At 30.9% G+C, this 13,909-nt stretch overlaps 1 protein-coding gene across 1 annotated transcript; it reads left to right on the top strand.

Annotated features, from left to right (window-relative positions):
- Positions 1-248: 248 nt before the first annotated feature.
- On the top strand, positions 249-13,891 carry LOC143085178 (uncharacterized). The gene is made up of 11 exons (XM_076261399.1): positions 249-323; positions 4,739-4,860; positions 5,697-5,801; positions 6,735-6,839; positions 7,095-7,199; positions 8,056-8,160; positions 9,246-9,362; positions 9,626-9,730; positions 10,666-10,719; positions 10,978-11,058; positions 12,921-13,891. The coding sequence occupies exons 2-11, from the start codon at positions 4,746-4,748 to the stop codon at positions 13,316-13,318; spliced, it is 1,290 nt and encodes a 429-aa protein (XP_076117514.1). The 5' UTR covers positions 249-323; positions 4,739-4,745; the 3' UTR covers positions 13,319-13,891.
- Positions 13,892-13,909: the final 18 nt, after the last annotated feature.

Consider the following 13,909-nt stretch of genomic DNA (forward strand, 5'->3'; position numbering starts at 1 on the left):
ATGTGTCAAAATTAAGGTCGATTCTTAAAGGTCGGTGTCGAAAAAGTTTTCATGTTTTTTCTTGCAAATGTCATTTTTTATTCAAAGGATTTCAAGTTTATTCATGTTTTTCATTTAAATTTTACAGTATCATAAGTACATATCACAATACACAAAACTACGTATGTATTTATATGAATATGTGAGTTATTTATATTTTGCAAAAAGTAAATACCCCAGTAAAAACTTTTGTCCTTTTTTTTTAAAGTCACGTGATGAACACTCTATAAAGCAAGTCGTATGCCTGACGAATTTATATCGTAGGTCCAGCCATTCATCAGCAGGTAAGCGTTTTAATGTGGAAATGCAAAACGATAGCCGTTAGCTTTCTTTACGGATTTTGAATGGTATTATCAAAATAATAGAATTTTATTTTACAAAAATTGGTGTCGAAAATAAATGCTATCTTTTTTCCGAAAATAAAAGCAGAATAGCAAAATTTGACACTAAAACCATTTAGTTTTGTGATTTAATTATTTAAGATCAATTCATAGAAAGAAGGAGGTACTTTAATTTAAATTTTTAAATTACATTTTAGAAAGCACAAGTGTTGCATTTCATATACACATATATTCATTATTTTGAAAAAAAAATATCCAACTACAATCACATTTTAAAGACATTTAATAGGTAAAACAATGATGTAATAGAAAATGTTGGTTTTTTTGTCATATCATATATTGATAACAAAATTTAATTTAATAAGTTGTTAATTTTTAAACTGTTTATAAATGAACTGAGTTGAACGGAAATAAGGTGATATATAAATAAACATCTTTTCTTTTCATTTTATCTTCTCCTTGATATTAATCTTCAAGTTTAATCTAGAAAAAAAAATCTTCAGATTAATTTTGTCCTTTCAACTTGAGGAGTATACCTCAATCAGATATATACAATATAAGGTGAATGTCAGAAAAATATAAACTTTGTTGTATGCTGCTGAGAAACTAGGGTAGGGCGAGGTTCTACCGAGTCCTATCCCAGTTATGTGCCGAGTACAAAAAAGTTTATATTTTTATGACATTGACCTAATATTGTTTTTAAACTAACTTAAATTAATACATTGATGGCTGTTTAATTGGAACACAAATTCCAAACTTAGTTTCCTCCCTTGATGAACCCCTGACTGTGGAAAAAGTGTTCCATGATGAAATTGACATTGCACAAAATATAGCTGTGTTACTATATTTAGGAAATAAACACAACTAGTTGCAGTATAAATAATATTAAACGCTAATCAAGCTTGATCAAACATCATCGATTTTGTTTTCTAAAAACAATTAAGAGGTGACTACATGATTTATTACGATGGAGAAGCAAGACAAAATTGTATAGTACCTCAAGAAAATCAAACGGGAAATGATATCTGCCCACATAACAAAACTCAATAAAAAGGTTGTTTTTTTCTAAACTTTGTAACTAGTACTGGGGTAAAACCACCTTAATTGGGCTCTTATGCTTTGTGAAAGTCATTTGCCAATAGGTCAATTTCGTCAACTTCTTTGTAGTAGACACATTTGTAGTCAAATAGATTTCAAATTATAAGCCGATTTTTTTCACTTTTTCATACAATAATTATATTATTTGTTTAGTTACTCTAATTGTAAAAGTTTTTCTCCTCATAATATAAGGATCGACCAATTAAGGAAATCAGCGTCACTGATGAGTTATATGTCGTCGAAACGCGCTTCTGTCATAATACATGTAGATTATAACCCTGGTACCTTTGATAACTATCGTTACAAAGCAAATTTGTTATAACCGTTTCACAAATGATATCGGATATGTTCCTTACGTCGTAACTACAATCCCCTTTCCTTTAATAAATGTGACCTATCAAATAAAACTATTTACCGGATTTGTTATCTCATAAGCAACACGACGGGTGCCACATGTGGATCAGGATCTGCTTACCCTTCCGGAGCACCTGAGATCACCCCTAGTTTTTGGTGAGGTTCATGTTGTCTATTCTTTAGTTTTCTATGTTGTGTCAAGTGTGGTATTGTTTGTCTGTTTGTCCTTTTCATTTTTAGCCATGGCGTTGTCAGTTTATTTTCGATATATGAGTTTGACTGTCCCTCTGGTATCCTTCGTCCCTCTTTTATAATTAATAAATTATATGATACGTTGCTTAAGGATGTTCGCTGCTCAGTTTCAAAATAAATAACTTTCTATAACACTAGTATATATTGATAGGGGATTAATTGAGGAATCAAAAAAGCAAAAACAATATAGGGGTCAATGTGCTTGTTTTCGAGATATAAGCCATTGAAATGTTGGTGGGAAAATGTTCTCTCTTGATTTTTCATAGCTTTATCATTGACCAGTTAAAGTTCTCAAAAACTATTAAAAAATAAATAAAATTTTATAAGATTTTTACAGATGGCATTATACCTGTAAAGGATTTATAAAAAGAAAAATGGGGGTTCATAGGCAAATTTTTAAGTCATTCGAATGGATAAAACCAGAGGATTTCGAAAGTCTGACAAAAATTCCAAAACATGACAAGCAAACATCATTAAACATTCCGTGGCAAATATTGTGCACAAAGAAATGATAACGATACGTATGCATATTCACGATCAGAAATCTTATTGTTATCTAATGCTCTGTGTTTTTTTAGAACACGAGTCATATATATCGAAATTCTGATAGTATCTGATTATTATGACCTTATATAATTTGTTCAATTTAGATACTGATATTGAATATAAATTGCAGGCAAAACTAGAAATATGAAATTTAATGTATTAAAATTATATAACAATGGATCCAATCTTCAAACTCGAAATCGTTTCATGCTTGAAAAGGAGAGAAAAAATTAATAAAACCCAGCCTCTTTTATATTTACCAGCTCTTACCCAAGACCTGTAATTTAGTTGTTCTCGTATTGAATATTCTTTGGCATATGTGTTCTTCCTTGATCATTGGTGTATAAATAAGACCGTTGAGTATCTCTTTTGCTTAGTTCACATTTAATCATATTATAGCTTTTTATAGCTTGGCATACAAATTTTGATGATTGTTGATGGTTAAACGATGACCTGTTTTTGTTCAAATCTTCATTTTTTCAATAATTGTGTAGAGGTATCTTTTTTAGCAATTAAACCACATCTCCATGTTTTATATAACCTTGCATCTATTAAGTTCAGTATAATGAATTTTTGGTTTTAATTGTAATAAAAGTTTTACATAGCATGCATAGTGAAAAATAACTCAATATATGTGAATAAACCCCCAACATATATCAGATGTATGATTAAAAGTATGCCATTACGGACTTTATTAATCTATTTTAAATAATTTCTAAAGACAGTCTCAAGTTTAACTTCTTATTGTACATGAAAAGATCGTCACTAAACTTCACCGAAATATACCTCTTCGCGAACAATGAGTGTCAAACAATATATAGGTAACATGAAGTTAAGGGACAAGATCGTCTTTCATAATGTACTTTCACATTTAATTTGTCATAATTAAAGGGATATCTAAAGTTTTCTTATTATACTCATAATCAAATTTCAATCAGTATTTAAAAGCTAATGCAAATTCTATTAATGACTTTTTTATAATGTAATCATAAACTTGTGAAGCTGGATTAACCTCAGATAAACGTATTAAATTGTTTGCTAAATTATTCGTACATTAAGTATTGTCTGATGACAGACCTGATTATTTTTATTTGTTGCTTTCTATAACACGTAGATACTACCGATATTGTATTCATGCTTTACATTACTTTGATAAGTATCAGTTTATCAAACTAGTTTTAACTTGTTAAAGTTCATTCAAAATTGGATAATCTGTAATTACTGCCATTAATATATGACATATATACCCTCTGGTGCATTATGTGCACATGTTCTTGCATCACCAGCCAAGTGGTCATTACTTTGTACTGACATCACATATCGTTGGAATTTTCTGTAATGTTTTTGTCAATAAACTTTAAAGCCGTTCGAAGCACTGCGGTTTTTCTTTCACTGGTAAAGATAGCCTAACCAAGGTCTTGTGAATACAATTTTGAGAAATTTTCAACAACTCTCAGATCCATATTTTTTAAAGAATAGCACATAAAACTATATATTTTCGAAACACATTGGTCAATACATTGATATGAAACATTACAGTTTGCTTCTGATAACTGTTTGAAAGACTTTTATATTCAATTTTTCATTAAAGATACCTAATGATCATATTTTTCAAAAACTATATTTACCAAGCTTTTATAAAATAATTATTTGTTTGGGCTATTTTGTTGGTTGTTTTATTTCCGAGAAGACTCTAAGACGTTCACATAAACAAGGGTGAAAAGTACTCACATTGTTTTGGGTAAACTAATGGCAAAACACATATTTAAAAATATTTTATCAAAGTCATGCTTTTTTTATCTTTTTAAAAATGTATTTGAATAACGACAAATTTACCTTGCAACCATATATATTTTTGAGCACTGAGATCCCCTGCAGTGTTTACTAGTGGTTGGTATCGTATTTTGCTGTTTAAGTTTTGTTTTGTAGACTGATTTTTGTCTATTATCGTCTTAAACTCAATTTCGTATTTCTTTTATTTAAAAAAAAATATGGTTAGATTGGTAGACTCTGAAAAATTGCAATTATCAAAACAGCATTTATCAAGATATCCAATTCAGGAAATTACTTGTGCATGTTATATTATATATTTTTTTCTTTGGTTCCAGCTGTACAATGGGAAAGCTTGTAATGTTGGTTGTGATTTTCGTATCAGTTATATCATTGGCTGTTTCACGAAGTTCGAACTTCAAAAAACTTTCAGAAAAGAATTTAAAACGACAATACAGTCGTAAGTATGACTTCGTTATTTCGAAAACAAGTGAAAAAATTGAATTTAAAATTACAATTTCATTTTAATTTTTTGCATTTAATGGAAAAAAACTAGATTTTATTCATGAATTGCCAGCACATTTTTGGCTTTGGAAATCACGCATTTTTAGGGCATCATGCTATAAAGAAATCTTTGTGGTAACTATGTAGGCCTATCTTAACCAATCAGTTTTTCACTATTTATTCTTTTGATATTGCTGCATCATTATCATGAATTCACATTTCAAAACATGCTGAATTTATTGTGATCTCTATTGAGTCTCAACGGGGTCACATATTCTGCTTACCCATGTGGAATACCTGGGATCCAACATAATTTTTGGAAGGGGTCTGTGATCGTCAGTCAAATGCTTTTATATTATGATCAGTGCACAGTTTTTCAATGCTTGTCGTATTTCGTGTTGTCTGTTTATCTTCGACTAATAAGTTTTAATATACCTTTGTTGTCCACCTTTCTTTTATATAAGTATCAATAATTTAAATTTGGATATAACGCGTCTTCTGATTCTGTTTACCTACACTAATTTACTAAGGGTTAAATTCACATTATTTACCACAGCAGTAGCTTTAAAACTTCACTGGTAGCAGCTTAGTTCATCGTATTATTACTTGAGTGAAATGTAAGCCGTGTAATTTGTGCGAAAAATAAATCTATGAAATAAAATTGATTAAGATATGGTATTTGCTGATCAAATGTTATCAATGATTTATATGGACAGACTTCAAATATATACAACATAAATATTGGTGATAGATATGTATATAAGTACATGTGTTTATCCTTTCCTTTTGTAGATTGTAATTACGATCAGTATGTTTGTTCTGACGATTTTATGACATGTGCATCTCATTGTAACGGCATAAAAGAATGTAACAATGGTGAAGATGAAATGTATTGTGGTAAGTTCTTACTCACTGTTTCATGTTTCAGCTTTCATCTCATATCCAAGTAAAGTATTTGTTCTTAATTCGAGGTCAGCTTAGGGTTACTTTATTTGTCGCTTTACCGTGCATTATAACTTATTTCCTCTTTCAATCTAAAACAGTTGTAGAAAATATTACATCTAACAATTGGGATCAAAAATATTTAAAACCAATCGGTATTAATATTTAAGATATTCAAATTTGGAAAAAAAAACAAGTTATGTACAAACGATTTTATATATAAAATTTTAATAGAAAACAAGTTCTAAATTCTCAGATAGAAACTGCTTCAATAAATGATTCCTACAAAGAAATTACTATCAAAATGGAAAATTTCTGAGAATAATTAAATTTAATGTAATATTGTAGAACTGAAGTAGAAGGTAACTAACATTTCTTTATTACATTTTCATTTTTGAAAGATTTTTTGAGAGAAAGTGTCTAATAATTATCTTCATGCAAAAACAAATTTTCAAAACAGGATATTAGCCAAATATATAATCTGAACATGGGTAATTTGGTTTCAACTATTTTTGACAGGTTTAAGTTTTTGTATTTACAAGTCTTACTATGTTTCCGAGCAAAAATTTAAATGCTTACATGTGTATGTATATTTTGGGAAAAAAACTACAAAGTGTTATGAATGAGAACAAAACAGTATCTACAAATGTCTTTTTCATGACTTAAGAAAAGGTTGAAATACAAGTATTAGAATCAAAAGTTATATTCTTAGTATTTTCCTGGATATATAATAAAAAAGCTTTTCACATTTTTTCGGAGCTTGGACAGTGAATTGCTTTGTGAACCGGCAATCTGAAGAAAAAAGAATATTAATATGTCGCTTTTTATATAACTTAAGATATTAAATTTCTTTTAAGTGAAAAGTGATACTAAATGCTTACTTGATAGGTTGTTCCGATCCTGACCAATGGCACTGTGATGACGGTATAGAATGTGCAACTTTTTGTGACGGTTCAGCAACTTGTCCTAACGGAGAGGATGAGAAGTGGTGCGGTATGTATTTATATTTATTATATATCATATTATGATGATAAGGCATCAATCATACTCTATCTGTGTTAAAAGGGGACAAGATAGTAAAGAGCAACAAGAAATCATAAGAATAGACAATATCATTACAAAACACAAAAAAAAAAAAAAAAACAATTACGTCTATAAAAACACTATGCTCAAAACTACAGCAGAACGAACACCTCTTTAAACACAATGTCAACACAGGTCGAGTGATAATGAATCCTTATTTAATAGGTTGTTCCAATCCTGACCAATGGCACTGCGATGACGGTATAGAATGTGCAACTTCTTGTGACGGTTCAGCCACTTGTCCAAACGGAGAAGATGAGAAGTGGTGCGGTATGTATTTATCCATCAAGTTCATATAATTACTGTTTTGTTTGTTTGTTTATTTTGTTTGTTTGTTTGTTTGTTTGTGTGTGTGTGTGTTTGTTTGTTTGTGTGTTTGTTTCGACTATATACCATGTCTTAACAGAAAAAGTGCCGTACGAGTATTCGCCAGTGCTCGATTATTATGTTGAAACTGTTCAAAAATCGAGATATGAAACTGTTTACTTTTTATTTAATCGATTGCTTTTCAATGTATCGAATCAGGAGTTATTGTCCGAATATTAGTAAGTAATCAGTCTCATCAAACTTACATGCTATTTAGGCACCTAAGAAATTCATATTAAAGAGCTAAAGTGCGAGATCAAAGTTTTCTGTCAATAGAAATAAGAAGATGTGGTTAAAGTGCCAGTGAGACAACTCTCCATCCAAGTCACATTGTGTAAAAAGTAACAAATCTTATGTCAAAGTACGGCCTTCAACACGGAGCCTTTGCTCACACCGAACAGCAAGCTATAAAGGACCCAAAAATGACTAGTGTGAAACAATTCAAACAGGAAAACCAACGGTCTAATCTACGTTAAAAACGAGAAACGAGCAATACTTACGAACCACATCAACAAACGACAACCAATGAACAACAGGCTCCTATTGTTTTCTTTTATTAATTCTTTTTTTTTTTGTCACTTAGTCATTGCGTTGTCTTTCCGTTTTGCCGACATGATTTCTTCTTATATTTTAACTATTAAAAAGTGATTAAGTCATTGGAATGCTTTTAATAATTTTTATTAATCACGTGTAGCTTATGAATAAATAAATACATGCTAATGAAACGACTGAAAACTAAGTAATGTTTTTTTCTATATAGGTTGCAGTGATCCATCTCAAGGTCATTGTGATGATGGTGCAACATGTGGTACCTATTGCGATGGTTCAGCAGACTGTCCTGGTGGTGAAGATGAGCAATGGTGCGGTAAGTGGAAAGCAATTTAGAAATTGACTTTTTCCAAATTAAGAAAACCTTATCAATACTTTTGTAGTCTAAAATATCAAATATACAATTTATAGCAATTGTTTGTCTTGTATGGGTTTTTTTTTTTTAATTTTGGTTCATTTATATGTTTCGGAGTTTAGTGTGACGTTCATTTTCGCTCTACTAGTACACATTTTAGTTGAGGAGCTAGCTAAAGCCCGTCTTGGTTGCGGGATTTTCTATGTGTGTTTAAGACCTGTTAGTGTCCTTGGGCTGTTTTCTGCTCTTTGGTATAGTTGTTGTCTCTTTGAAATATACCCCTTTCTTTCTCAATTTTGTTTAACCAATGATACATTTGTATATTTCAATTACAAATTATCAATGCATCAATTTAAAGGTTAAACTGAATGTTAAGCAACCAACAATCAATTAATTAATTTGTAGGGAGCTTGACAACTTCTATTAACAATCTATCAAACACGTTATCCTATATCCCTTTGAAGTAATTGTGCAGTTATTATCTCTAAGTACCAAACTGACTTTGGTGTACCTGTTTGTTTTTCTTGGCTCAATATCAGGGTGTACCGACGTTAATATAAAAAATGAAGATTTGGTGTGATTGCCAATGAGACAACTCTCCACAAGAGACCAACATGACACAGAAATGAACAACTATAGGTCACCTCACAAGTTTGTTTGACAAATCTGATTCTGATTTGTCTCCGGCTTAAGAAAAGTCGATACAGTTCCAAGACAAACAGACAAACATACAAACAATGGTACACACAGCACAATTTAGAGAACTAAAGACTACGTGACACGAACTCAACAAAAAACGGGGGATTATAATGAGCGTTAAATTCCGTTTTCATTATATTTGTCTTTATGTTGACCTTTATTTGATTTTAATTAAAATGTTTGATATATGAAATGTTTAGTGAACATATAAAAAGAACAAAAATGCATACTATGGTTTGATAGCAACGTGTAAAAAGGAGTGAGTAGTTCAAAAGATAGGCATATTATGCATTGCCTTACTTGATAGGTTTATTAGACATAAGTGTATATAATTATAATTTTGTTAGGTTGTTCTGATCCAATGAAAATGCAATGTATGGATGGAACATGTGCTACTTTTTGTGACGGAAATCCGGAATGCGCAGATGATGACGACGAGATGTGGTGTGACATGAATATGTCTGGTATGTTATTGGGGATTTTCTTTTTTATCAATTTATTAACTTATTATAAAAACTTTCTAAAAACAAGTTGAAATTTGGTGACGGAGTCTATAGATAACTCATTTATTTGAAACAAAAATTTATAGTTAATATGATTTTTTTTGTGTATAAAATTCAATTGAATAGGCAGGTAAAAATGTATAATAATGAATAAAAGACTTACAGCCATTGGTTGACCACTGGGTTTCAAAACACAAATAGTTTTGAATCTTAAAATTTCATAGGTTGTGCTGATCCAATGCAATCCTATTGTAACGATGGTGCTTCGTGTGCTTATTGGTGTGACGGCTCATGGGAATGCTCTGATGGTGAAGATGAGATGTGGTGTGGTATGTTATTGTATATATCAAGTGATTGATATAAGCGATGTTTAAGAGTATGTGAATATTATAAAATGTACAAAGCCTCTACCCTCAGTTTTTACTTGTGTAATGTATGGGTTTTGGGTTGGTGGTACTCATTCAGGTGTATCAGGAGACTTGGTCGATGACACTGTTTGTGTCCCACGAGTAATTGTCGGCCTAAAAGGTGAAACCTCGGTGTTGAAATCGGTTAGCATTGGTTATCTATAAATGACTATTAAAATGTTGTTTTCTGATGACTTAATTTTGGTATTTGGGGAAAAATGACAAAATATTATTTTGATCATATTACAGAGGAATTTTATCCAAAGCAACCCAGAATTAAATGTCGGTGGTATATAAAGGCAACAGTAGTATACAGCTGTTCAAAACTCATAAATCAATGGACAAAAAACAAAATCGGGGTAACAAACTAAAACTGAGGGAAACGCATTAAATATATATATAAGAGAACAACGACACAACAGTAAAATGTAACACACACACACACACACACACACATCACACAGAGCGAAAAGGACTAAGCATTAGACAAAATCCTATGTATAATATTCGTGTTTTAACGATCTTCCTTCAATATATGATTAGCAACTACTCCACCTACACTACAAACATGTCGTTATTTCCGCAGACAAAGCCCTGGTTGTATTTTGTAACTCAGGTTATGTTAACTCCTTGATAAGGAAAATAGATGTTACAAATTTAATATTTACCCCCTACATTACTTAATTATGAGAAATTCCTAACCAATCTTAGACCGGATTTATGGTTCCTCGAAATGTCAAAAACTTCAACGTTCTGGTACAGTTGCTTTATCTTAATTTCAGTAACAGTTTAAGTTTAGAGTAAAAAATCTTTGTTTAACTGAGAAATTGTTGCATGTGTTTTTCGTATACTTACAGGCGATATGAATTATGCGTCATCAACCCATAACCCCTCTGACGTCAGCATGTGTGGTTAGTATAGTTAACAAACGATAAGTTTAGACAATTGAAACAAAATTAAGCATTTCTGAAAGCTAATGCAAAGATAGGATTTTTTTCTCGTTTATCTTCAAATGAAAGTTATCTGTATTTCCGTAACATGCATCAATTTTCACTGGACACATTCAATCAGTCTCTATTTCCGATGTCGGATTCCATTATCGATGACGTTGAATGAGATAGGATAATGGTTTTCGGTTTGCTTTTCAATTGAATTTACCTTTATTTCAGGGAATGGATTTGTTAGCGTTGATGAAATATGTATGGGGTATGAAATCTATTCAAGTGTTGCAAGCCACGACTTTTGCCAAGGTAAACGTATTTCACATCTTGTTTTAAAATCAACTATAGATGACAACTCCATAGTTATGAATAATTTAAACAAACTTTGAATGATAACTTAAGAAGAACATAGTTTCAAGGTTTATATGCACTTGTCTTTAACATTATGAAACTAACAGAGCAAACTAAATAACTTTCTCTAATTCTTACCTGATCTATGCTCTTTTACTGTCCAGTAACTTATTTAATCAACATGTTTGCAGATCATACGATAAGAATGCGCATCCTATAAAATCCGAAACAGATGCAACCACCAAATATCTTGCAAGACGGTATTCATCAACTCTCGACAGTTAAATTCTAAATAATAAAAACTCTCGACAAGCCTTGCGTTTTAAATTTGAAATATTTATTGAATCGACATGATGAATATGGTATCAAACTCGATGCAGTGGTAGAATGTATATTCATCAAACCGTTGTTGTCGTCTGTCCATATATATAAGGAGATGTGGCATAAAAGCCAATGAGACAGGTCACAATTTTAAAAGTAAATCATTTTAGGTCAAAGTACAGTTTTCAACATGGAGCCTTTGCTCACACCAAACAGTAAGCTATAAAGGACTCCAAAATTACTAGTGTAAAACCATTCAAACGGGAATTCTAATTTTTTAAGCTAAATAACAACAACTACTGAACATCAGATACCTGACTTTGGACAGGTACAAACAAATGCGGCGGCTGGTTTTTAAACGTTTTAATAGGTACCAACCTTCACCTTTATCTGCAGAAACAATAATGTAACTTCTAAACATAGAAAGGCACACTTTAGAATATCAGTTGAAATGGCTTAACTCAATCAAAAGATATATTAACACTAGTGAACATACACTGAACGAATAAATTTGATCTATGATACAATGTAAATATGTCTGGTACACTCGTGTACCGTTAATTGTTTTCCTCTAAGACACAAGTACTGTTGATATAAAAAGCAATGGGAAAACATTAAAAAACATTAAAAAAAAAACAATACATTTATTTATAAAAAGGTAGGCATCTGATGTTAGAACAATTGTAATTCTAATATTTACTCATTATGTTTGAATACAATTTTTGAGAAGCTAATTGAAATGAATAGATAGAAGTTATCTCTTGTTATTATCAGCATTATTGGTTCTTTCCTCTTAATACTTTTTTGGCAGTACTATGTCTTAAGTTTATTGTCTTGGTTTGCATATTAAATTGGATCGCTACGTGTTATACACTACTGAAATGACCAATGAAATCATCTACTTATTTATCACAACGTTCTTCGTACAAAAATAACTTAAAACTGAATGAACTTAGTTATTCTGTCAAATATCAGTTAAGAATATTGTTCAGATTACTAGTATTTGATATTTCATTTCCTTATTTAGTGCAGTCTTTAGTTGAGCTGTGGATGAATAAAACGTCTTAATGTAACATAAAAAAAAAGAAGATGTGTTATGATTGCCAATGAGACAACTCTCCACAAGAGACCAAATGACACAGAAATTAAAACTTTAGGTCACCATGCGGCCTTCAACAGTGAGCAAAGCCCATAATGCATAGTCAGCTTTAAATAGCCCCGAAATGAGAAATGTAAAACCAATAAAACGAGAAAACTAACGGCATTATTCATGTACAAAATATATGAACGAAAAACAAATATGTAACATATCAACAAACGACAACCACTGAATTACAGGCTCCTTCAAAAGAATCACCAGTGATGCTCGAATCAATAGTAAAAAGACCAAAAAAAGCAAAATAGTATATTTAAGCTTGTTTTAGAAGTAGATTGCCTTCTTCAGTATTCCCTGCCCTGAATAACCATACGTTTTTTAAATCCTCATTTTTTTACTTCAGATTACTATTATGCATATGGGTACATGAAGAAAAAACTCACCACTAGATCAATGGGTAAGACTCCAAGTGATAAGGATCTGAAATCAAAGGTTTATCAGATTGTCAAAGCACGCCATGATAAAAAGCGGAATGACGACAAGATAAATCAAGCCAAACGAGGTTCCCACGTGACTGACAAACGTCACGGAGATGTAGCATTAGAAAGCAGAAAACAAACGTATCAAAAAAAGATAAACGACAGAAAAGCCATGCTGAAGAAAAACTCCATGCAGAAAAAAGAATACATGCAGAAGAAAGGAAATAAAGGAACACTTGGTAACCTTAAATATCTGTTAACTGCAAGAAGGAATGAAGCATTTAAACAACGCATTCTCAAGAAGCTCAGTGGAAGTAAATAATAAATTGAACTAAAAATATACAAGCTTTTCTCCTCTTTTTTCTCATTTAATAATTTTATACGATTACAAAATTTGTTATTGCAATAAGCGCTGTACTATTATTTTATTTACTGAGTTCTGATATTAGACGTTGGATATTCATACAAAGCTTTATTTTTCCTTTTTAAAAACCCGTATATTGCAGATTGCTCTGAATATCTCTATTATATCAGCAAACAGATAAAATCAAGCAAATAAAAATGCTTGCTATACATAGTATTAATATTCGAATTCTAGATATGACTTTTTTATCATTATTATATCTGAATTGATTTTATCATTTGATGCTAAGATTTATCCATCCTGGATTATCCGTTCTACTTTTGTTTTGTTTTTATAATCAAACTTTATCTACCTTAAAAATTAACAATGGTAACAGACTGGAACGTACATGGACTATGGCATTGCTGTTTATTTTTGTTTTTATTAGACGTTCACATTTTTGTTTGTTTGTTTAATGTATATTATATTTTTTTCTGCTACATGTCTGTAATTTTTAATGTATGTATGAAATAAAACCTCTAACAGTTGTAATATCTCTTTTTTATCTTT

The sequence above is a fragment of the Mytilus galloprovincialis genome, chromosome 8 (genome assembly GCF_965363235.1).
Source record: "Mytilus galloprovincialis chromosome 8, xbMytGall1.hap1.1, whole genome shotgun sequence".
In the NCBI taxonomy this organism is placed as follows: Eukaryota; Metazoa; Mollusca; class Bivalvia; order Mytilida; family Mytilidae; genus Mytilus; species Mytilus galloprovincialis.